Raw genomic sequence first — 21804 nt, forward strand, 5'->3', positions numbered from 1 at the left:
GTTGTTTCTGCTAGTTCTGCCTACATTGTCCTTACCCGCCTCCTCTTCTGGCTTATTCCTGCTAATTTGTTAAGAATTGACTTGGCACCACCTCCTCCAAGAAGTCTTCCCTGACTTCCCCGTGCTGGGCTAGGTCTTGTTCAACTGGTTGCATAGCTTCTGGGGGCAAAAGCCACACTTTCCCCTCCCATGGCGACCCCACCCTTACACTGTCTCGAGAAAGCTGGGAACACAGTGGGTACTCCGTATATGTTAGTTGTGTTTCAGAATGGTTCCTTTTCCCCTCACCCCAGTCAAGCACTGTGGGATTTTTCTCTAGTATTCACTTTGAGACCCTGGTGGGGTTTCTGAAGGTAAGCCCCATAAAAGTGTGCCCCCCCACCCCACGCTGGGCCCCTAGGTTTTAAGTCTCGAGGTAGCCCCCACTCAGCTTGAGCAGTTCACTGAAGTTGCCTTTTTGTTCCTCCCAGTTCCTGGCTCCAGCAGCCTGTCCTCACTGTGGGCTGTGGTTCTCTGTCTCCGCTTGTCTCTTTAGTTTTAGGGTTGTCTGTTTGTCCTGTAACCTCAATTCTCTGAGGAGTCTAAGAAAAGTCACTGATTTTCAGTTTGCTCAACTTTTTTCTGGTTTCAGGGGTGGGAACTGACATCTGCCAATCTGGAGGTTGATGTGTATAGGTTCAGTGCACTTGAATCTTCTCTTTGCCTCTTTGGCGGACCCAGGGTCCAGGGACGGGGAGGGGACAGGGTGGAGACCAGCAGATCCCATTTTTTCTGGCTGGGGCCTGAGGACCTGAAGGGAATGCAGCCCCTCAGGGACTTCTGTATTAAATACAGACACACAGACTCCACCGGGCTGTGACGACTGGGGGTGGGGAGTCAGCCATAGTGTTTGCACTCAATTCTGACAACAAAGCTGAGGGTCATCAGCCCGCAGTGGGAGTTTGTTAAAGTGACAGTCACCTGGTGTCATTCTCACAGCTGAGGACCTCCTGCATGGCAGGGAGGGTGTGCCTCCTCATCTCTGAGTGCCCTGCCTGCCAACCTCCCTCCCCCACCCCTACTTCCTTGGCCCACTTGGTCCTTGGCACCAGGCCTGTGCCAGGGGCCAAGTTGTCTGGCAGCAAAGACGCAGTCCCTGTCTGTAGGGGGACGGACACACAGCTCCTTTGCACACAGCTTTGGGACAGGGAGAGGGGCAGAATCCTATTTGTCCCAGGAGAAGCTCAGCTCCACCAGGGTGGGGCATGCAGCAGGTGCTCAGTGTTTGTTGACTGCCTGAGTGAGGGCTTTCAAGGACCCACATGATGCCCGCTTCTGCCCCAGAGCACCCTTAGCCGATGTACATGAGGAGTTTCCACTGAGGAGCCATGTCAGGGCGTGCAGTGTGGGCCTGGAGAGCCAGCACCGGCTTCCTCGTTCCACTGAGCAGCCGCGTCCGCCAATACTCGGTTTCCGGCTTCCTCGTTCCACTGAACAGCCGCGGCCGCCAACGCTTGGTTGCTGGCTTCCTCGTTCCACTGAGCAGCCGCGGCCGCCGACACTTGGTTTCAAGCTTCTTCGGCTTTTCAGGTTTTTTCCCCTCTTAACAAAATGACAAAAATTCACAATAGGCCGAAATGCCCAAATCCGTCACTCATGATACATGTCAAAAGAAAAAAGAAACGTCCTCCTTAATCACCTTTCGTATTTTCATTAGCAACATCAAAGCGATCAGGTCTGGAAAAGCCCATCTGAGTCATGTCTCTGGTAAGAAGTTGATGAAGAATACAAAGGAACTTGAATTTCAAAGCCAAGCCTTTATCTCTCATGCATGTTTTCTGCTGTGAGGGCTCCCCCAAGACCCAGCCCTGTCATGCATTAGGGGAGGGCCTGCGGGTCTGAGCAGACACAGTGTTGCCCACCCTAAAGCATTCAGTGCAGCCAGTATGGGTGACCCTGTCCTGAGCCCACTGGAACCCTCATCTCTCCCCCCAACTGCAACCCGGAGATAGGACCTGTTTTCTTATGTGTTTATTAGCAGCTGTTGGGCGCCTGCTTCATGCCTGACTTTGTGCTGGACCAGGTGGTGTGCAAGGAAAGACAGACATGTCCGTAAGGAGCTTGAGGCTGAGCTTGGGAGACAGACCCAGCAAGTGTGGGAGGGGTCAGTGCAGAGCCACGTCAGGGCATGCAGTGACCCAGAGGAGAGATTGACTCTACCAGGCACACCCAGGAAGGCTCCCTGGAGGTGGAGGCACAGTGTTCAAGCGATTCTCCTGCCTCAGCCTCCTGAGTAGCTGGCATTACAAGCACGTGCCACCACGCTCGGCTACTTTTTGTATTTTTAGTAGAGAGCAGGAAGCCCCACACCCACAGGCCCATTTAAAAACATACAGGTGTTTTATTAAGTACTGAAGAGATGGGCTCTGGGAGCCTCTGCAGCGATGCTACCTTTTGCATCTTGGACTGGACCTCGCTCCTCAGGTTTCAAAGCCATCGCCCATCACAATTTTTCTTGGTCTTGATGGCTTTGCTGGAGATTACTGCGGGGGCTACCACTACCTCATGCTGGGGCCTAGATGTGTGTGGCAGCTGGCAGGGTCGGCCTGGCCCCTACCTGTGACAGACGGATGGAGGGACCCAGGCTCTGAAGGGAGGACTCCTGGCTCCCTTCACTGCACCTGCCTGGTCTTGACCTGTGGTCTCCCTGTCTGCCCAGGGACTCCCTGGGGACAGGGGCTGGGTCTCTTGCATCTCCAATGCTGGGGCCTGTCTTTTCACAGGGACGCTGCAGTGGCCCCAGAGCTCCCAATAGATGCCGGCCTGCCCAAGGGTTGTGTGGCAAGAGCTGGGCTTGGGGCCCAGCTTGTCTGCTTTGACCTTCACGCAGATTGTGTGACCTTGGGCAAGTGCCTGCACCCAGCAAGGCTCAGACTTCGCTCAAAAAGGGGCTGGGGACTCCAGGTTTTCTGAAGCTCAGTGAGCAGCAGGGCTCGTCGTGTGGTTGGGGACGTCCCCAGCTCTACCTCTCCCCTTATGCTGGAAAGCTGGGGTGGGGCCCTGGAGCCTGTCTAGGAGGCCCAGGCAGCGTAGGAGCGAGGGACTGGAGGGATGCAGGGAGTGCCCAGGATGTGGGAGGGCATCTGGCAGGCTCTGGAGGAGGAGAGTTGAGCTGTGGAAGGGGCTTTCCAGGCTGGAGGGATGGCTGGAGAAACACCTGTCTCCAGAGGAAGACACAGCCCTCCCTTGGGTGCCCAGTGGGTGAGCAGGCCTGTGGGAGCCGGGCCTTTGGAAGTGGGATTTCTGGATGGGGCTCACCTCCTTTAGAGAGGAAGTGGTAGAGCAGGGAGTGTGCAGCTTTGGGGTGGGGGGTGTCCTGACCCCCTGTGCCTAGGAGTCCCTGCTCAGGGTCCTTGTGATACATGGCTGGCACTCACCCCCGGCTGCTAGTATGGCCCCGTCCGCCCCATTGCCTGGCATCTGGCAGTGGCTCCAGTGTGGCAGTCTTGACTTCCCAGCCAGTGGGCAGTGTGGTCCTGCTCCGCCCTTCCCAGGTCAGACACCAGCCGCTCAGCTCTGGTCTGGAGGGCGGGGGAGACAGACGGCCCAGACAGCCAGAACACCTGGGAGGCCGGGGGAATCGTCTCAGCTCAGGGCGCTGGGAAAGGAGTCAGGGAGGAGAGGCTGCATCTGGGATGATAGAGGGAAACCCCTCAGCCAAGAACTGGGAAAATGGTGAGAACCTGGACTGAGCAGGAGGACCAGGGCTGTGCAGGACGGAAAAAGTCGGAAGTGGTAGAACCTGTGGGGTGGGGAGGGTGGGGCGGGGTGACTGAGTTCTGGCTGGACAGATGATGAGCTCCGCTGGGTGCAGGTGGCTAGTGTAGTGGTGAGGCGGGGGGATAGGCACAGACCCAGAGGACCCACATCTGAGGGCTGTGCAGGGGGAAGAGGCTGGGAGGCGTCTTGAGGGGGATGAGCGTGGCCATCCACATACAAGCAGGTGTGCAGCGGAGTTGGACCAGAGGTCGCTGTGTTCAGAGGTCAGGAAGCCTGGCCTGGCAGCTGCCCTGGACAGGTGGCCCAGGGGGAACGTCCAGCAAAGCCCCTCTTCGGGCTGCTGTTCAAGCCACGTTGAGTTCCAGGCTGGGACTTAGAGTGGCTGCAGTGCTCACGCCACATTGCAGGCGCCCTGCTGGGAGCCCCACCACATCACAGGGGAGGGAAAGAACACGAGCCCCTGAGATGCTCCTGCCCCGGGCACCCTATGTGCGTTGTTTTCCCAACCACCTCATCTCCAGTGTACGGACAGAAGCTGAGGCTCAGAGATGTTAGGGTGCTGCCCGGCCTCACACTGCAGAGGGCAGCAAGAGCAGGTTTGGTCCACACCTGCTGCACTGAACCCGCCTGAGAGGCGGCTTCAGGCCCAGTTTACTGTGAGTCTCCGGGAGGCCAGGTGGCCAGGAGACTTGGGCCCAAGACTGGGGATGGAAAAAAAGAGGCTTTTAAAATCCCTCCTAGAAAATAAGTGAATGAATGAGTGAATGAATGAATGAACAGAGTAGACCCACTGCTTGTCTAAAGTCACATGGGAAGTTGTGCTGCAGGCAAAAACTTTTCCCCAAAGACCTCACCCTGGGAGGCATCTCCCTTTAAAATGTAGTTATTAATCACTGCAGCCGGAATTAGCATAATCGGATCATTTACATGCTGAGCTGCAGTGAGTAAAATCTTCTCCTGCCGAGTCAGGGCCTGTTGTTTTGCTGCTGAAGATCGGAGGTTTGGGAGGGTCCTCCTCTGCGCTGCCAGGGTTGCCAAATGGCCAGGCCTGAGCTGCTCAGTGGGAGCCCCCAGGTTCAGGGCTGCGAGAGTCAGTGCAGGGGGGCCGGGGTGCACCACGCGAAGTCCCATCTTCTCTCGGGCCGAGGCTGTCAGTGGGAAGAGTGGCCTCACTGTTGAGTGTGTCTCTGGGTGGGTCTGTGTTTAGGGAAGATAATGGTTAAACAGTGATGCAGGGAAGACAGAGGGTTGAGGCCTCAGTGAATATTAATATTAACGAATATATTGAATCCTCTGTGTTTGTCACTGTCTAGTGGCAGCACATATGTATAGATATTCATCTGTTTCATCTTCCCCACAGCCCCAGGAAACACACTCTCTTGCTCTTGTTGGGTCCGTTCCAGTGAGAAGGAAGCCGAGGCTTCCAGCAACCCTCCCAACACACAGCTGGACGGGGCCAAGGTCAGGGCTGGAACACAGCTGGCTGGCCCTGGATCCAGTGCCCTTCCAAAGATGACCCTGAGTGCCCTCTGTGTGCCAGGCTTTGATTCATTACCAGGAAGTCAATGATTTGAGTCAAAGGCAGGTGACAGGTGTGTCCACAAAATTAAGAAATGTCTTGTGTGGCTGGCCCTTGGGGTTCCCCACATGGAGAGAGAAGCTTTGAGCAGAGGTGTGGGGTGGGCCTGCTTCTCCGAACTTTGGTGGTGTTTGTCCTTGCAGATGTCACCTGACTCTGCTGTGGGCTGGGTTCAGATGCTGGGCCTGGCATGGGACTCAGCCCCATGTGGCCCCTGGGAGCGTACAGCCAGGGAAGGCCTCAGGTTCTCCGAGTTAAAACAAAGTCTGAGGTGAGCGCCTGGACGCTGCTTTGCTGTTTACAAAGCATCTTCATATCTGTTCTCTTCTTTCATCCTTGAGCGCCACTTCTTGCTGGGGATGATGATGACAATGATGATGACCATGACAACGGTTGCTGAGAAAGGCTTGGAGAAACCATGGGTCACGTCTTCTTGGGGCTCTCAGACCCTGCTTCATAGAAGTGAGGGCTTCATAGAAGTCACTTTATTTCTAGGTAAAAAAACCAAATCCTTAACAGTGAGGGCTGGTCCATCCTCAGTACCCTCGAAACACAGTTCAGCGTGGTGGGTCGCCCTCCCTCCCCAGCATGCTGCCTTGCCCTTGGGGCCGCTGCAGTGGTGTGAGCGTGGCTGCTAGGCCAGGCCTCCCATGAGGTTTCCCCTCTGTTCCCAGAAGGGAGAGCAGGGAGTCCATGTCACAGCTGCAGAGTGTCCTTGCGGAGAAGCTGAGATCTTGATTCTGTTATGAGGAGGGATCTGGGGGGCAGCCCCTGTGCCCCCAGAGAGCTCAGCTTCGTCATTTCCAGATGGTAATGTCTGCCCAGGGTTGTTGAAAGAACTGGATGAGCCAGTACCTTGCAAACCATGAAATAATGCAAAGGTAGAACGAGTCATGATTTGTTTTATCATTATGGTGCTTGGAAGAGAAAACTGTACCGCACGGCTCTATTCCTGGTGCTATGAGGTGTTCTTGTAGGGCCTCTAAATGCATCGGGGCTGAGTCTTCTGGCCACGTCGCAAGTAGAGCACGCCCCCACCCCGCCCCAGCCTCTCTCCCCCACCGTTCCATGAGGCACCTGCAGGCAGCTCTTCATCCAGGCATGTGTCCATCTAGTACCTGGTGTTCCCTCTGAGCAAGACATTGGGTTACATGGGACCCAGCTTGTATTTGTCAGAGTTCCCCAGAGAAACACAGCCAGTAGGATGTGTGGTGTACAGATGGTCCCTGACCGATGATGGTTTCACTTACTATGCTTTTGTGACTGTATCATGGTACAAAAGCAATATACGTTCAGTAGAAACCATACTTTGAATTTTGATCTTTTCCCAGGTTAGCACTATTCCATGTGATACTCCCTTGCAATGCTAGGTAGCAGCTGTGAGCTGCAGCTCCCATCAGCCACACCAATGTTAGGTGTTCTGAGCACATTAAGTTAGGCTAGGCCTCCCTTGCAATGCTGGGCAGCGGCTGTGAGCTGCAGCTCCCATCAGCCATGCCAATGTTAGGTGTTCTGAGCACACTGTGTTAGGCTGGGCTAAGCTATGATGTTCAGCAGGCCAGGTGTGTTAAATGTATTTTCAACTTAGGATATTTTCAACTTACAGTGACTTTATTGGGATGTAACTTCATCGTAAGTTGAGGCACATCTACAGATCATTAAAAAGTTGTGTGAGGCTGCAGAGAAAAGGGAATGCTTATACACTCTTGGTGAGAATGTAAATTAGTTCAGCCACCATGGAAGGCAGTTTGGAGACTTCTCAAAGAACTTAAAACAGAGCTACCATTCGACCCAGCAATCCCATTAACTGGGTATGTATCAGAAAGAAAATACATCATTCTACCCAAAAGACACATGCGCTTGTGTGTACATCTCAGCATTACTCACAATAGCAAAGACGTGGAATCAATCTAAGTGCCCATCAATGGTGGACTGAATAAAGAAAATGTAGTACATATACACCATGGAATGCTACGCAGCCATAAAAAATAATAAAATAATGCCCTTTGCAACAACATGAATGCAGCTGGAGGTCATTATCCTTATTTATTTATTTATTTATTTATTTATTTATTTATTTATTTATTTTTGAGACAAGAGTCTCACTCTGTCGCCCAGGCTGGAGTGCAGTGGCGCAACCTCGGCTCACTGCAATCTCTGCCATGCTGGTTCAAGCGATTTTCCTGTCTGCCTCCTGAATAGCTGGGATTACGGGGGTGCACCACCACGCCTGGCTTATTTTTGTATTTTTAGTAGAGACTGGGTTTCACCATGTTGGCCAGGCTGGTCTTGAACTCCTGACCTCAGGTGCTCTGCCTGCCTCGGCCTCCCAAAGTGCTCCTATTACAGGCATGAGCCACCACGCCCGGCCTGAAGGCCATTATCCTAAGCAAATTAGAGCAGGAACAGAAAACCAATTACCACATGTTTTCACTTGGAAGTAAGAGCTAAACATTAGATTCACACGGACATAAAGATGGCAACAGTGGACACTAGGGACTCCTAGAGCAGAGAGGGAAGGAGGGGAGTGAGAGTTGAAAAACTGTTGGGTACTATGCTCACTACCTGGGTGACAGGATCAGTTGTACCCCAAATCTGAGCATCACGAAGTATACCCATGTAACCTGCACCTGTACCCCCTGAATCTAAAATAAAAGTTGAAATTATATAAAAAATCAGTCTGGGCACAGTGGCTCATGCCTGTAATCCCAGCACTTTGGGAGGCCGAGGCAGGCAGATCACAAGGTCAAGAGATCGAGACCATCCTGGCCAACGTGGTGAAACCCCATCTCTACTAAAAATACAAAAATGAGCCAGGCATGGTGGCGCATGGCTGTAATCCCAGCTACTCGGGAGGCTGAGGCGGGAGAATCGCTTGAACCAGGAAGTCAGAAGTTGCAGTGAGCCTAGATCGCACCACTGCACTCCGGCCTGGGTGACAGAATGAGACTCCTCAAAAAAAAAAAAAAAAAAAAAAAAAAATCAACTCACGTGATTTTGAAGGGACAGATCCTCAAATCCCAGGATCTGCAGTGGGCAAGCTGGAGACCCTGAAGAGTGGATGCTGTAAGTTCCAGTCCAAAAGGAGGCTGGAGACCTGAGAAAGGCTGATGCTTCAGTTTGCCTCCAAAGGCAAGGAAACCCTGGTGTCCAGGCTGAGTGCAGGCAGACAGCAGGACTTCTCTTACTGAGACGTTTGCTCTGTTCAGGCCTCCGGCTGGTTGATTGAGACCCTCATTCACTGGTGAGGGCCACCTGTTTTACTCAGGCCACCAATTCCGATGTGAATCTCATCCAGAAACATCCTCACAGACACACCAAAGTAACACTTGCCCAGACGTCTGTGCACCCTGTGGTCCAGTCCATTTGACACAGTCACCATCACACAGCTCTTGGGGAAGACAGACACGGGAAGAACCAGCAGCCCAGGTCGCCCACGGCCCCTTAATACGGGTGCAGACAACAGTGACTTCCAGCCAGTGGAGGGTTGGGCGACAATTTGGGAAGCAGGTGACTGTAGTCGTTGAGGGACAGGAGTGGGGGGCTTTGCCTGGTGCTGCCAGACTGCAGTGTCGACCCAGAATTTTCTCATTTTTCAGGCAGTGAAGGAAAAAAGAGATAGTTGTCTTGATGTTGTCTCTTAAAGCCGCCATCAGACACTGAACTCAGGTAGCTGGGGAGGGAAGGGGGTGTATCTGCAGGGCCAAGACAACTGGAGATCAGCAGGAAATGGAAAAATAGATCCAGCACTGGGTCCTGTGGCTTGTGGAGGCCTCGGCATCCAGGGCTTTCTTGGGATGGTTGTCTTTTCAGGCGGATGTTTACTTAGCATCTACTGGGTGCCAGGCCTTGTGTGAGGCATTGGGTGTGCAGTGAGGAGTGCTCAGGTTTCAGCCATTAGAGAGGGTTGCAGGACTAGAGACACGTCTGGTGCTGAGGTCACACAGCGGAGGGCCCGCTCTCTGGGGCGCAGACTGGCCCTGCTCAGAGCGCTTCCTGGAGGCGCTGCCCCGACTTCTCACGAGCTGGCTGGGCTTACTTTTGCTGCCTCACATTTGGCTCAGCCCCTGCCCTTGCTGTTGCTCCGGTTGGGCCCTGTGCTTGCATCTCCTGAACTCCTGGGCTTCTTTCATAACTCTGGTCTCAACTGAAGCCATTTCATCTCCTGGGATATCTTCCCTCCTGTTCCCCTGCTGGTCATCTCTTTACTGTTTTCAAGGATCAGCTCCTCCATGAAGAGTTTTCCCGTGGGTAGCACTGGCTCCCTCTCATTGATGCTTCTGCTGTGCCCAGCTCAGACGTCCTCTGCAGCACCGGGACCACCTAGGTGCATCTTGAATGACCTGCCCGTCTTCTCCATCACTGGCTTCCTCTCCATGGTAGGAGCAGAGACAGACTGGTCCCCAGGTCAGAGCCAGGGGCAGCCAGGTGTGAATGAAACCTAATGAGCACATAAACACTTTTCCTGGGGCCTTGGGAGAGCACTTGGCTGGAACTGGTGTCTACCATTCACCTGGACCAGTTAGAAAGGAGGAGGAAGGACCCAGGCAGGGGACAGACAGCAGGGGCAAAAGCCCACACAAGAGCAAGGCATAAAGAGGCCCAGAAACATGAGAAGTCCCGCAGTTAAGGCGTGAAGCACAAAGTGGAGAGTATGAGAAGATGGGTCAGGGCAAAATGTCGTCATTCTCTAGAAGACATTTGTTATTCAGCGTCACCAACACACCAGGCCCTCCAGAAGGCATGAGAGCCTCGTTCTGAGATGGGAGCAGATCATCAGCAGTCTCCGAACATGCCAGGGGAGCTTCCAACAAGGACGAGACCAAAACAGACAGAAACCGGATCCGAGAGGGAGAGGAGGCCATGCAGGCAGCAGAAGAACGCTTCGAAAACTGTCTCATGCTCCGAGAAATTGGGCAGTAGACCATCTGAATCAGAACAGGCGCTCCAGCGGGGACCAGCCATGGAACCAGCAGGAGACTTTGGAAATAAAATGTAGATCGTGCAGTTAAATAATCAAAGGATGGGCCGGGTTCGGTGGCTCACACCTGTAATCCCAGCACTTTGGGAGGCCAAGGTGGGCAGATCACCTGACGTCAGGAGTTCAAGACCAGCCTGGCCAACATGGTGAAACCATGTCTCTACGAAATACAAAAACCCTGTCTCTACAAAATACAAAAATAAAAATAAAAAATTAGCCAGGCGTGGTGGCGGGCGCCTGTAATCCCAGCTACTCAAGAGGCTGAGGCAGGAGAATCACTTGAACCTGGGAGGCGGAGGTTGTTGTTGTGAGCCAAGATTACGCCACTGCATTCCAGCATGGGTGACAGAGTAATACTCCGGCTCAAAAAAGAAAAAAAAAAAAAATCAAAGGCAGGCTGGAAGATGAAGCTGAGGAGATCTCTCAAAAAGTAGAATAGGACGCTAATGGAATGGGACTAGCTGAGAGAAGTTGAGAAAATTGGAAAATCTCTAACTAAGGAGTTTCAGATAAAACGGGCATTGGCAGAGAGAACTGTATGGATGGAATGTGTGCATTCCTAATCGAGGGACACAGGCCTCCGGGTTGAGAAAGCTCTCGGAGTTCTCAGCACAACTAACAAGAAAAGGTCCACACTGCAGTGCACACCGTGAAATTCCAGAGCACGGGGTTTGAGCAGACCCCGACTACACCCTCACTAGTAGAGAAAGAGTCAGGGAGGCAGCAGGCCCGGATGCCAGAAGGCAGCAGAGCTGTGCACTCAAAATGCCCAGGGATGGGGGCTGGTGCGGTGGCTCATGCCTGTAATCCCAGCACTTTGGGAGGCTGAGGTGGGCAGATCACCTGAGGTCAGGAGTTCGAGACCAGCCTGACCAAATGGAGAAACCCTGTCTCTACTAAAAATACAAAAAAATTAGCCAGGCATGGCAGCACATGCCTGTAATCCCAGCTACTTGGGAGGCTGAGGCAGGAGAACCGCTTGAACCTGGGAGGTGGAGGTTGTGGTGAGCCGAGATCGCGCCATTGCACTCCAGCCTGGGCAACAAGAGCAAAACTCCGTCTCAAAAAAAAAAAGAAAGAAAAAAATGTCCAGTGGTGATCAGGTCCAGCTAGAGTTCTGCTTTTAGACACACAAGGCCTGAACGGGTTTAGAATGCTTGTTTCATGCGTCGCCTTTCTCAGAAAGCTACTGGGCGAGGCATTCTACTGAAATAAAGGAATTAAGCCCAGAAAAACAGCGTATCTAAATTCAGGAGAGGGGGCCCCAGCAGCCTGGAGAGAAACTTATTTAGGTTAGCAACAGGGAACTGGTGCCTGGTGTGTTTGCACAGGAAAGGGTTTTATAATTCTATCAGGCAACTTAGGAAAAATTAGCAGGAGGAACACAGAACGCCAAACAAATGGGAACTCAAGGCAGAAGAAAAAAAGCAGTGGTAGAATAAAGAGAGGGCTGACTGTTGATTCCGTGCATACGTTATTTAAATACGAATAAAATGGATTTGAGAACTCCCTCTGGAGGCAGCATGAGGACAGGCAGTGGCAAGCCCCTGAGGAAGGCTGTGAGAGGCCCGCACACCAGCCCTGTGCGGCAGCCCGGGTCTCTCTCACTCCTTCTACAGTCAGTTCGGGAACTTGCTTTTGTACCGTCAGAGGGTTTTTCATGCAAAGGATCGGGGAAAAAACCCAAACAACTTTTTCCAGAAGAGCTAATTGTTGTAAAGTGCACCGTCCGGTGCCTGACCCTCCGAGGCTGGGTGAGCACCATGCAACTGTGTTCTCAGCCTGGCTTTCAGAGACTGCGGTCCCCTGCAGAGGCTCTGGGTCCACAGCAGCGGCCAAGGAGTGGACACGCGGGGCCAGGGAGGCCACAGGTACAGAAGAATGCGCAGGACGAGGCAGCTGTGAGCTCAGAGGGAGGAGGGAGGGGGCCGTGCTGAGGTGGAGGTGGCCGTTGGACTGCTGTGTGGGCAGTGGCCTCTGGGTACAGCTCCCACCACCAGTTAGGCTGGGGCGAGGATGGCGCCCAGGACTGAGGCGTGATGGCTGCCTCCTCTTTCCCTGTGGCTGGTGAGTGGATGTGGCCACTGTCTCTCTTCACTCGGTTGGCTCCTGAATGCTGTGGGCCCAGCCATGAGCATCTGGGGTACAGCTTTGATGAGAAGGGAGGGAGGTCGGAGGAGGAGGGAGAGCCCACCGCTTGGAGGGGCCTCTGTCTTTTAGCCCAAGTTTTCTGTTTCCAAAGTGGATTCGAGAAATAGAGAGCACTGCCTTGGATGGGCCCAGCAAGAGGTCCCCCAGGCCTTTCCGGTGGTCAGGCCTCATGGTCCTGCTGGCCTTGGGCTTCAGACCTCCTGGGGCCGCTTGTGGAGGGTCCCTAGGTCTCCCTGGGCAGCGGCCGCCTCGTGAAGGAAGCTCGGCAGCTCTGCAGTCCCATAATGTGTGATAAATCCCAGTATTTCTGCCATTAAACGATATTGTCACAAGGGCTAAATTGCCACCTGCAATGAGTAAATTAAATATTGACGATTTCATTGACTGTTAGATTTAATTTGGAGCCATCTTGCTGGGGCCCTAATGGGGCTGCAGATGACTTACTTAAGTGTTGAGTAATGAGGAAAAGATACACTCGTCAGGGTAAGAAAGTACTGACTCTCAGGCCCCTGGGTCGGGCCTCTACCTCATAGGTTGGGTGCCCTAGCATTGGGGCTGCTCTCCAAACAGCCTTCCTCTTCCTGCTCAGCGTCTCCCCCAGGCAAAATCCCCCTCCCCAGGGAGCCTCCTCCCTTGGTTTCCCTGTATCTCTGACCCATCGAGGCCAGCCTGGTGGGACGTTGCTTGTGCAGAGCACACAGAGCATCCCCCCTGTGCTCCCACCGCTGTGTCGTCAAGCTGGAGGGCTCAGCCCCCTTCCTCGGGGGCTGATGGCTGGATGTTGTGGTGTGTGAGGGGACAGTTGCGTTGTTTATCGCTGTGCCCAGGAGAAAACATGGTGCCTCCCTGTCGTGGGCCAGGGCTCATATAGAACTACCAGGGAAGTGCGTGCCCTCAGCCTCCCCACTCTCCTCATCTGTAATATGAAGGGAAGCGTCTTTGAGCGCTGACCACGGCCCACCTCAATTCTAAGCACCCACATCAGTCAGGGCTCGCCAGAGAGCAGAACCAATGGGATACAGATGGGGATTCATATGGGGGTTGATCATGGGCACCAGCTCCTGCAATGGTGGAGGCCGAGAAGTCCTGTGATCCACCATCTGGAAACTGGAGACTCGGGAATGCCGGTGCTGTCATTCAGTCCAAATCTGAGGCCTGAGGGCCTGGTGGGTAAGTCCCAGAGTCTGAAGGCCTGGGGACCAGGAGCTCTGAGGCCTGACAGCAGGAGAAGGAGGATGTCCCTGCTCAGGAAGAGAGAAGCTACCCTTCCCCGCCTTTTTATTCTATCTGGACCCTCAGTGGATTGGAGGATGCCCACCCAAATTGGTGGCGTGGATTCTCTTTCTTGGGTCTACCTACCCATATGCTGATCTCTTCCAGGAACGCCCTCACAGACACACCCAGAAAGCATATTTACCAGCTGTGTGGCACCCCTTAGCCGGGTCAGGATGCCGTGTGAAATTAACCGCCACAGGACCGTGAACGCATCTTCTCACTTTGAGGTCACAACACCCCTGTGAGCACAGGTGGTGTTTACCCAGATGAGGAGGCTGAAGCCCAGAGAGGCTCAGGGGGCTTCCCAAGGTCACACAGCTGTGGAGTGGTGCTGTGTGCTCCTCCCGGGCGCTGTGCCGGCTCTTGTCTGCAAGTGGGGCTGGTGGTGTTGCTGCGGAGCCTCCTCTGAGGCCGGGACTGTGGGAGACACAGCATGACCGCTGATTTCTTCTTAACCGGCCGTTCCCACCCTCTGCCCACTCAGGCTGGATCCCTAGTGTGGTCGCTCTGGGCTTTGCTTGATTATGGCTTCTGGGCTGGAAGCTCCACCCTGCCTGCCACCCTGAGGTGCCGTTGTCCCCGCCTGCTCCCAACATCACCCGTCCTGCCTTCTCTCTCCCATTCCTTCTCCCTGGAGGACTGTCCTTTGTGCCACCTGGCAAGATTTGCCTCTTCCTTCAAAGCCCGACTCCGGAGTCCTGCCCAGAGCCTGTCTTCTGGCGGGGCCAGACCGCTTCTCCGTTAAATTCCTGGGAGCGTGGGGTGGGAAGGATTCAGGTGCATCAAGCCTGGTCTCTACAAACACAATACACTCGGTGCCTGGAGATGGATGTTGGTGCCTTTGGTTAAAGGATAGTTTTGTGATGTGAATAATTACTGCTTGGTGAATCTGTAGACCTGAATTGCTCAAGAGAAGCCAGATGGTTTTATTTAGAGAAGCAGGTAAAATGGGATTGGAGATGGTAAAATGCAGACAGGGCTTCATGCAGAAACGCTTTGTGTGTTGCGCACGCTGGCTCGGCTAGTGCTGGGTGGCTCCACGCCACAGAAACCTGCTAGGGTGGAGCAGCTGGACCGTCAGAGCCGGCTGTTTCTTCATTCACTGTAGCTGTTTATGGAATGACTTCCTCAGATTTGGCATCGGGCACCAGGTAGGGAGAGAGGAATCTGGCAAGATCCAGATCCAAGATCCCTGATCGTGAGAGGGCCTGGAGGAAGGGTAGCCTGCGTGTCCTGCGCTGGGTCTCCAGAGAGGGAGGGAGTGATGTGTCCCAGTGACCACAGATTCTTTCAGAAGGCTGGAAAGTACCAGATAAGCACTGGGTGCTTGCAAAAGTATTTTCCAAGGGGATTTCTTTTTTTTTTTTTTAACAACAAGAAAGAAACGAAACATACAGTGCATTAATAAGAAAAGGACCTTGGCAGTGCTATTTCCTGTAGCTGCATCAGCCGGTAGCTTTCCTTCCCCGTAAACCTTGGATCCTCTCAGGGCCCGAGGAATCTCGGCGGGCCACACCCCACTGGGGGTCTGCTCTGAGCCGGGAGAGGCTCCTTAGGAAGAGCCCGGTGGAGTGGTGGTTCAGGCCAAGGGCACGCTGAGCTGCCTTTCAGGGCCGAGCCTGGCTTCACCTCTCCTGGCGGGGTGGGCTTGGGCAAGTTGCTTCACTGTTCTGTGCCTCAGTTGGCACAGCTGTTGGATGGGCATGATGATACCTTTCCATAGAGTTGTTTTGAGGATTAATGAATGCTTAAAATAGTGTTTAGTTCCTAAAAATCCATAAGATGTTAGGTATTATTTTATAAGCCATGCTTGCTTGTAATACTAATGGGTGCATTTGGGTCTGACAAAGTCCAATGCATTCTTCAAAATTCTGCTCACCCACACACCTGGAAGCTGCAGGTCTCAGGAAGGAGGGCTGGGGCCTCCCCTGGGGAGTCTCCGTTTTAGCAGGAATCTCCCTCTCCACTCCCCCACTGAGACGCTCTAGCAGAGAAAAAGCATTTAGAGGAGTTCAGAGTGTTGAAAGATCTGGGGCTGGAATGGTGTTGCAAGCAGAGAGGCTAATTAATACATTAGAGCAGGAAAAATAAAACAAAAGGGAACGTGGAAAATTAGCGGTGATCACACCACAAAAGCCCAATGGAACCTGTGGCTGGTTGGTTTGCATAAGACTTGCAGGGAGGTAGGGAGGGGCACTCAGGGGAGCTTCAAAGACAGGAATTGCTGCGATTTCTAATTTCCAGTGTGATGCATCAAATGGGTTGAGTTTCTGCTTAAAACAAACTGGGAAGTTGTACCCCAACTAGCTAGTGCGTCCTGCCCAGGGATGGGGAATCAGACATGTGAGAGCCATTTCTGCCCCAGCTGTGGGCCTCAGTGTCCGCGAGAAGAGTCCTGTGGGGAACTTCTCCTTCTGGCTCAGTGTTCATGGGCACCCTGGGCCTCAGAGAGAGGAAGGGGCTGCTCAGGGCTGAAGCCATCCTAGCAGTTGGGCTCCTGCTGCCTGGCCCACCCCAGCCCACTTCCTGCTCCCCGGGCTGCTATAGAAGAGACCCAAGGGTCTGTGGAATGGAGAGGAGCTAGGTCAGCAGGGCACAGGGCAGCCCAGCACACAGGGCTCAGCATTCCTGAGGGCAACTGAGGGCTGGGAGGGTGCTCGACGCAGGGGCTGAGCCCTGCCTTTTGCCCTGAGAGCTCTCTGTCACTGGGAATCTGCGCCTAGCACCCCATTCACGTCACTGCGGGCTGCCAGGCTCTCTGAACCTCTGGGGTTATTTAGAGGAGGCTTATAATTATAGGCTCTTTAAAAATCATAGAATCTTGGAATCAGACTCTTATACGCTTCTCTTTTTCAACTGTAAACATATTCATCATAGGAAATGTGGAAAGTATCGTAAAGGATAAAGAAATGGAAAAACAGACATTTATAATATTCTCCATGAGAGGCAGTCACCATTAGTGATTAGATGTAATTCCCATCAGTCAAAAGCTCAAAAACTCTGGGCATCATTCAGTCCACTTGGAACTTGACTTTTTCTTCGGTTCTGCCTCCCCGTGCTCCCTCCACCCCCAGGATAGACAAGAACCTTTTCCCATGTCAAAACAGTTTTCAGTGACCATATGCCATTCTGTTGTGGAAACATGCCACAGTGAACTGAACAGTTTCTCTAACATTGCATACATGTTGGTTCTATTTTCTTTTCTTTTTTTCTTTTTTTGAGATGAAGGTTCGCTCTTGTTGCCCAGGCCAGAGTGCATTGGTACGATCTCGGCTCACCGCAACCTCCAACTCTCGAGTTCAAGCGATTCTCCTGCCTCAGCCTCCCAAGTAGCTGGGATTATGGGCGTCTGCCACCATGCCTGGCTAATTTTTATTTTTTTAATAGAGATGAGGTTTCACCGTGTTGGCCAGGCTAGTCTCGAACTCCTGACCTCAGGTGATATACCTGCCTCGGCCTCCATAGGTGCTGGGATTACAGGTGTGAGCCACCGCACCCAGCCAGTTCTGTTTTCTTAATTGTATACATAACACGCAGTGAGCACCATCACAGAGAAATTTAATCACAGATCTGAGTATCATGGAATCATTTCATCATAACCACTGTTACTTGGAATCTTTATTTCACTCTTGTTCACCACCTCTTTCTAAAAGAAATTTGAATTAATAAAGGACGAAAGGCAAGGAAAAGTGAGATGGGGAATGCACAAAGCTAACAGTCCACTAAAGCTAAACCTGCACCTATCCCATGACCTAGGAGTTCCACTCCTGGGTGCAGACCCACCAAAAATGAGTGCCTGACTCACCAAAAAAAAGATGTTCAGCATTAGCCATTCTTTATGATAATCCAAACTGGAAAACAACCCAAATGCCAGTCAGCAGTACACTGGAGATGTAGATTGTGGTCCATTCACAGAGTAGAATACTATGCAGCAATGAAAAAGGACATCTGGATACAACAACTTTCATGCATCTCACAGGTGTTAATGTTGGGCAAATGCATCAAGACCCAAAGAGTGCAAACTGTGTGATCCCTTTTATGTAAAGCGGGGATTCCCATCCCCCGGGGCCATGGACTGGCACTGGTCTGTGGCCTGTTAGGAACTGGGGCTCACAGCAGGAGGTGAGGAGTGGGTGAGTGAGCAAAGCTTCATCTGTATTTACAGCCGCTCCCCGTTGCTTGCATTACCCCGAGTTCCGCCTCCTGTCAGATTAGCAACAGCATTAGATTTTCATAGGAACATGAACCCTATTCTGAACTCCGCATGCAAGGGATCTAGGCTGCGCACTCCTTATGAGAATCTAATGCCTGATGATCTGCAGTGGAGCTGAGATGGTGATGCTGGCACTGGAGCGCAGCTGCAAATACAGATGAGCATTAGCAGAGAGGTTTGACTGCACAGAGACCATAGTAAGTCAGTTGTTTGCATACTCATATCAAAACCATATCTGTGAGTGACGGGTGATTAAGCTGCATCTGGTGGCAGGCTTTATAGTGGCAAGTGAGTTGATGTACTTCAGTTGTACCGCTGTGTCTGGCGGCAGGCTTTAAGTCAGAACCCGACGCTTATTTTAGTCTGTGTATGACCTGCCTGTGATGTTATTTACCACTTCCGTCCATGCCTGTTTCCCATACTCAGCATGTGTCTCAGTCACAGTTTGGGTAAGTCCACCAGCTAACCCTAGCCAAAATGAGTAAGAAAAAAATCAAGTGTCTCTGGAGAGCTTCTTTGAAAAGGGGGAAAGGCCCGATGGTGAAACAGCAGAAGACTCAAAGAAAGCTGCATTTAAAAGGAAACACCAAGAGCCCTGCTTCAATTACGGGTTCATTGCACCAAGTGATTCACATTCCCCAAGCCCGTTTTGCATAATATGTGACCACTGGCTATCCAGTGAAGCCGTAAAACCTTCAGAATGGCTTCGCCACGTGGAGACCAAGCACCTTGCATTAAAAGACAAACCTTTAGAGTTTTTCAAAAGAAAAAAAAAACACAAACACGAAGAACAGAAGCAATGATTGAAGGCCACCACTTAATCGACTGTGTCTGCACTGAGAGCGTCACTCTTAGTGTCTAACCGCATTGCTAAAGCTAAGAATCCCTTTACTGTTGTTGGAGAGTTGATCCTGCCTCCTGCTGCTAAGGACATTTGTCGTGAACCTTTGAGAGAGACTGCAGTTGAAAAGGTGGCACGTTTTCCTCTTTTGGCTAGCACCATAACTAGATGAATTGATGAAACAGCAGAGGGTATTGAGGCACAATTGTTAGAGGGGATTAATGAGTCACTGTGGTATGCAACCCAGGGTTGATGAGTCTACCGACGTTGAAAACAAGGCAACAATGCTTGTTTTTGTGCAATATATTTTCAGGAGGATGTGCACGAGGATGTGTTATGTGTGCTTTTGTGGCCAACCCACACCACAGCTGGTATTCAAGTCTTTGATTACATATCAGGAAAGCTGAATTGATCACTTTATGTTGGTATGTGCATGGACGGAGAGACTGCCATGGCTGGACGGCTTTCTGGTTTCATTACTCAGGTCAAAGAGGTCACTTCTGAATGTGAGTCCACGCACTGTGTCATCCATGGAGAAATGCCGGCCAGCCAAAAAATGTCACCTGAACTTAACAGCGTTTTGCCAGATGTGATTACAATGACCAATCACATTAAAGTGCATGGTTTAACTCACATCTATTCTTGCAGCTGTGCCAAAAAACATCACCTGAATTTAAGAACATTTTGCAGGATGTGATTCAAATGATCAGCCACAGTAGAGTGCATGCCTTTAACTCACGAGGTCTGTTCTCGCAGCTCTGTGAGGAGATGGACGCAGTGCACACACGTCTTCTCTGATACACAGAAGTGACATGCTTTCTAAAGGTAGATCACTGGCCAGAGTTTCTGAGTTATGAGAGCTGCTCCAGAGATTTCTTTTAGAAAAATAGTCCCCACTGGCAGCATATTTCAGTGACATAGGATGAGTCGCAAAACTTGCTGACTTGTGCGACATATTCAACCTGCTCAACAAACTCAATCTGTCACTTCAGGGAAGAATGACAACTGTGTTCAAGCCGGCAGATAAAGTGGCTGCATTCAAAGCCAAATTGGAATTATGGGGGTGACGAGGGAACACTGGGATTTTTAACCTGTTTCAAACACTAGCAGAGATTTTGAAAGAGACGGAGCCAGGGCCTTCTCTCTTCCAGCTGGTGCATGATCACCTACCTCAGCTTTCTTTTTTCTTTTTTTTTTTTTTTGAGACGGAGTTTCGCTGTTGTTGCCCAGGCTGAAGTGCAATGGCATGATCTTGGCTCACCGCAACCTCCGCCTCCCAGGTTCAAGCAGTTCTCCTGCCTCAGCCTCCCAAGTATCTGAGATTACAGGCATGCGCCACTACACCCAGCTAATTTTGTATTTTTAGTAGAGACGGGGTTTCTCCATGTTGGTCAGGCTGGTCCTGAACTCCTGACCTCAGGTGATCTGCTGCCTCAGCCTCCCAAAGTGCTGGGATTACAGGCGTGAGCCACTGCGCCCGGCTCCTATCTCAGCTTTCAAAAGAGCTTGAGCGTTACTTCCCAACCACCAAAGAACCCCAAACTGGGAAGGAATGGATCTGCGACCCATTTGTGGATAAGCCACGCGAATTACCCTTGTCTGTGCTGGAAGAGGATCAACTGCTTGAGACTGCAAATGACAGTGGCCCTAAAAGTGTGTTTGAGACAACTTCAAATCTCGGTATGTTCTGGATGAAAGTCAAGATGGAATATCCTGAGATTGCTACGTGAGCACTGAAAAGCCTGCTTCCATGTCCAGCATCCTATCTTTGTGAAGCAGGGTTTTCTCTCTTTTTTTTTTTTTCAGACAGTCTTACTCTGTCACCCATGCTGGAGTGCAGTGGCGCAGTCTCGGCTCACTGCAACCTCTGCCTCCCTGGTTCGAGCGATTCTCGTGCCTCAGCCTCCCAAGTATCTGGGACTACAGTTTGCACCACCATACCTGGCTAAATTTTTTTTTTTTTGTATTTTTAGTAGAGATGGGTTTTGCCATGTTGGCCAGGCTAGTCTCAAACTCCCGACCTCAGATGATCTGCCCGCCTCAGCCTCCCAGAGTGCTGGGATTACAGGCATGAGCCACTGCGCCCAGCCTGAAGCAGAGTTTTCTGCAGTGACAGCAACCAAAACGAGATGGGGTAGACTGGATATAAGCAACACATTTAGGGTGTCACTGTCTCCATCACCCCCAGATGGGACTGTCTAGTTGCAGGAAAACAAGCTCAGATCTCCCGTTTATGCTATGTTATGGTGAGTTGTGTAATTATTTCATTATCTATTACGATGTAATAATAACAGAAATAAAGTACACAATAAATGTAATGTGCTTGAATCATCCCAAAACCATCTCCCTCCCAGGTCCGTGGAAAAACTGTCTTCCACAGAACTGGTCTCTGGTGCCAAAAAGGTTGGGGACCACTTATGTAAAGTACAAGACAGGCAGCATCACGTCCGAATGGGACAACAGCAGGGAGGAGGGACAACCTCGGGGAGGAGGCCCTGGCGCCCTGTGCTCTGGGTCCTGAACTCGGCGGTCATTGCCTGGGTGTGGATGCAGGAGGAGTTTCTCCAGCCGTGCCCTTGAGCCCCGCCCATATTGCTGTTTGTAAGTCGTACCTGGATAAGTAAAAAAGAAAAGGAGGCACAGCAAGCAGAGCCGAAGTGATGAACTGAAACAGATCTGAGCTTCCGGGAGCCAGGGGGCCACACCCTGGTCATCAGCCCTGTGCTTGGAGACCCAGACTCCACCTGACCCCTGTCCTCAGGCCTTCCATGGACAGCAGTGGCAAGAGCAGGTACGAAAGCAGAATTCACACTCTGGTCCCCACAGGGTCCACGTGGAAGGTGCGACATGACAGGGAGGCAGAATTTGGTGCCTGTGCTGCCGAGCGGGGCTGCAGTGAGTGCTCTGGGCCCAGCCTGTCCCAGGAGATGCACCCAGAACACCTGGAGGGCCCAGAGCCCTTCCCTCTGCCAGGCCATTCATGGGAGCTGCATGGCTGAGAGGCT

The 21804-nt window shown here is 52.0% G+C and overlaps 1 protein-coding gene across 4 annotated transcripts in view; it reads left to right on the forward strand.

The window, feature by feature from the left end:
• PHF21B (PHD finger protein 21B) overlaps window positions 1–21804 on the forward strand; it is a 126272-nt gene that overhangs the window by 37248 nt on the left and 67220 nt on the right. Inside the window, exon 1 of one of the 4 annotated variants that reach the window (XM_063622953.1) lies at window positions 11260–12190. The exons of the other annotated variants lie outside the window; for them this stretch is intronic. Coding sequence (XP_063479023.1) covers window positions 11813–12190 — 378 coding nt within the window. The 5' untranslated portion in view covers window positions 11260–11812. Of the gene's footprint in view, window positions 1–11259; window positions 12191–21804 lie in introns of those variants that run through there. 4 annotated transcript variants of the gene reach the window in all.

Source organism: Symphalangus syndactylus, chromosome 18, assembly GCF_028878055.3.
Source record: "Symphalangus syndactylus isolate Jambi chromosome 18, NHGRI_mSymSyn1-v2.1_pri, whole genome shotgun sequence".
In the NCBI taxonomy this organism is placed as follows: domain Eukaryota; kingdom Metazoa; phylum Chordata; class Mammalia; order Primates; family Hylobatidae; genus Symphalangus; species Symphalangus syndactylus.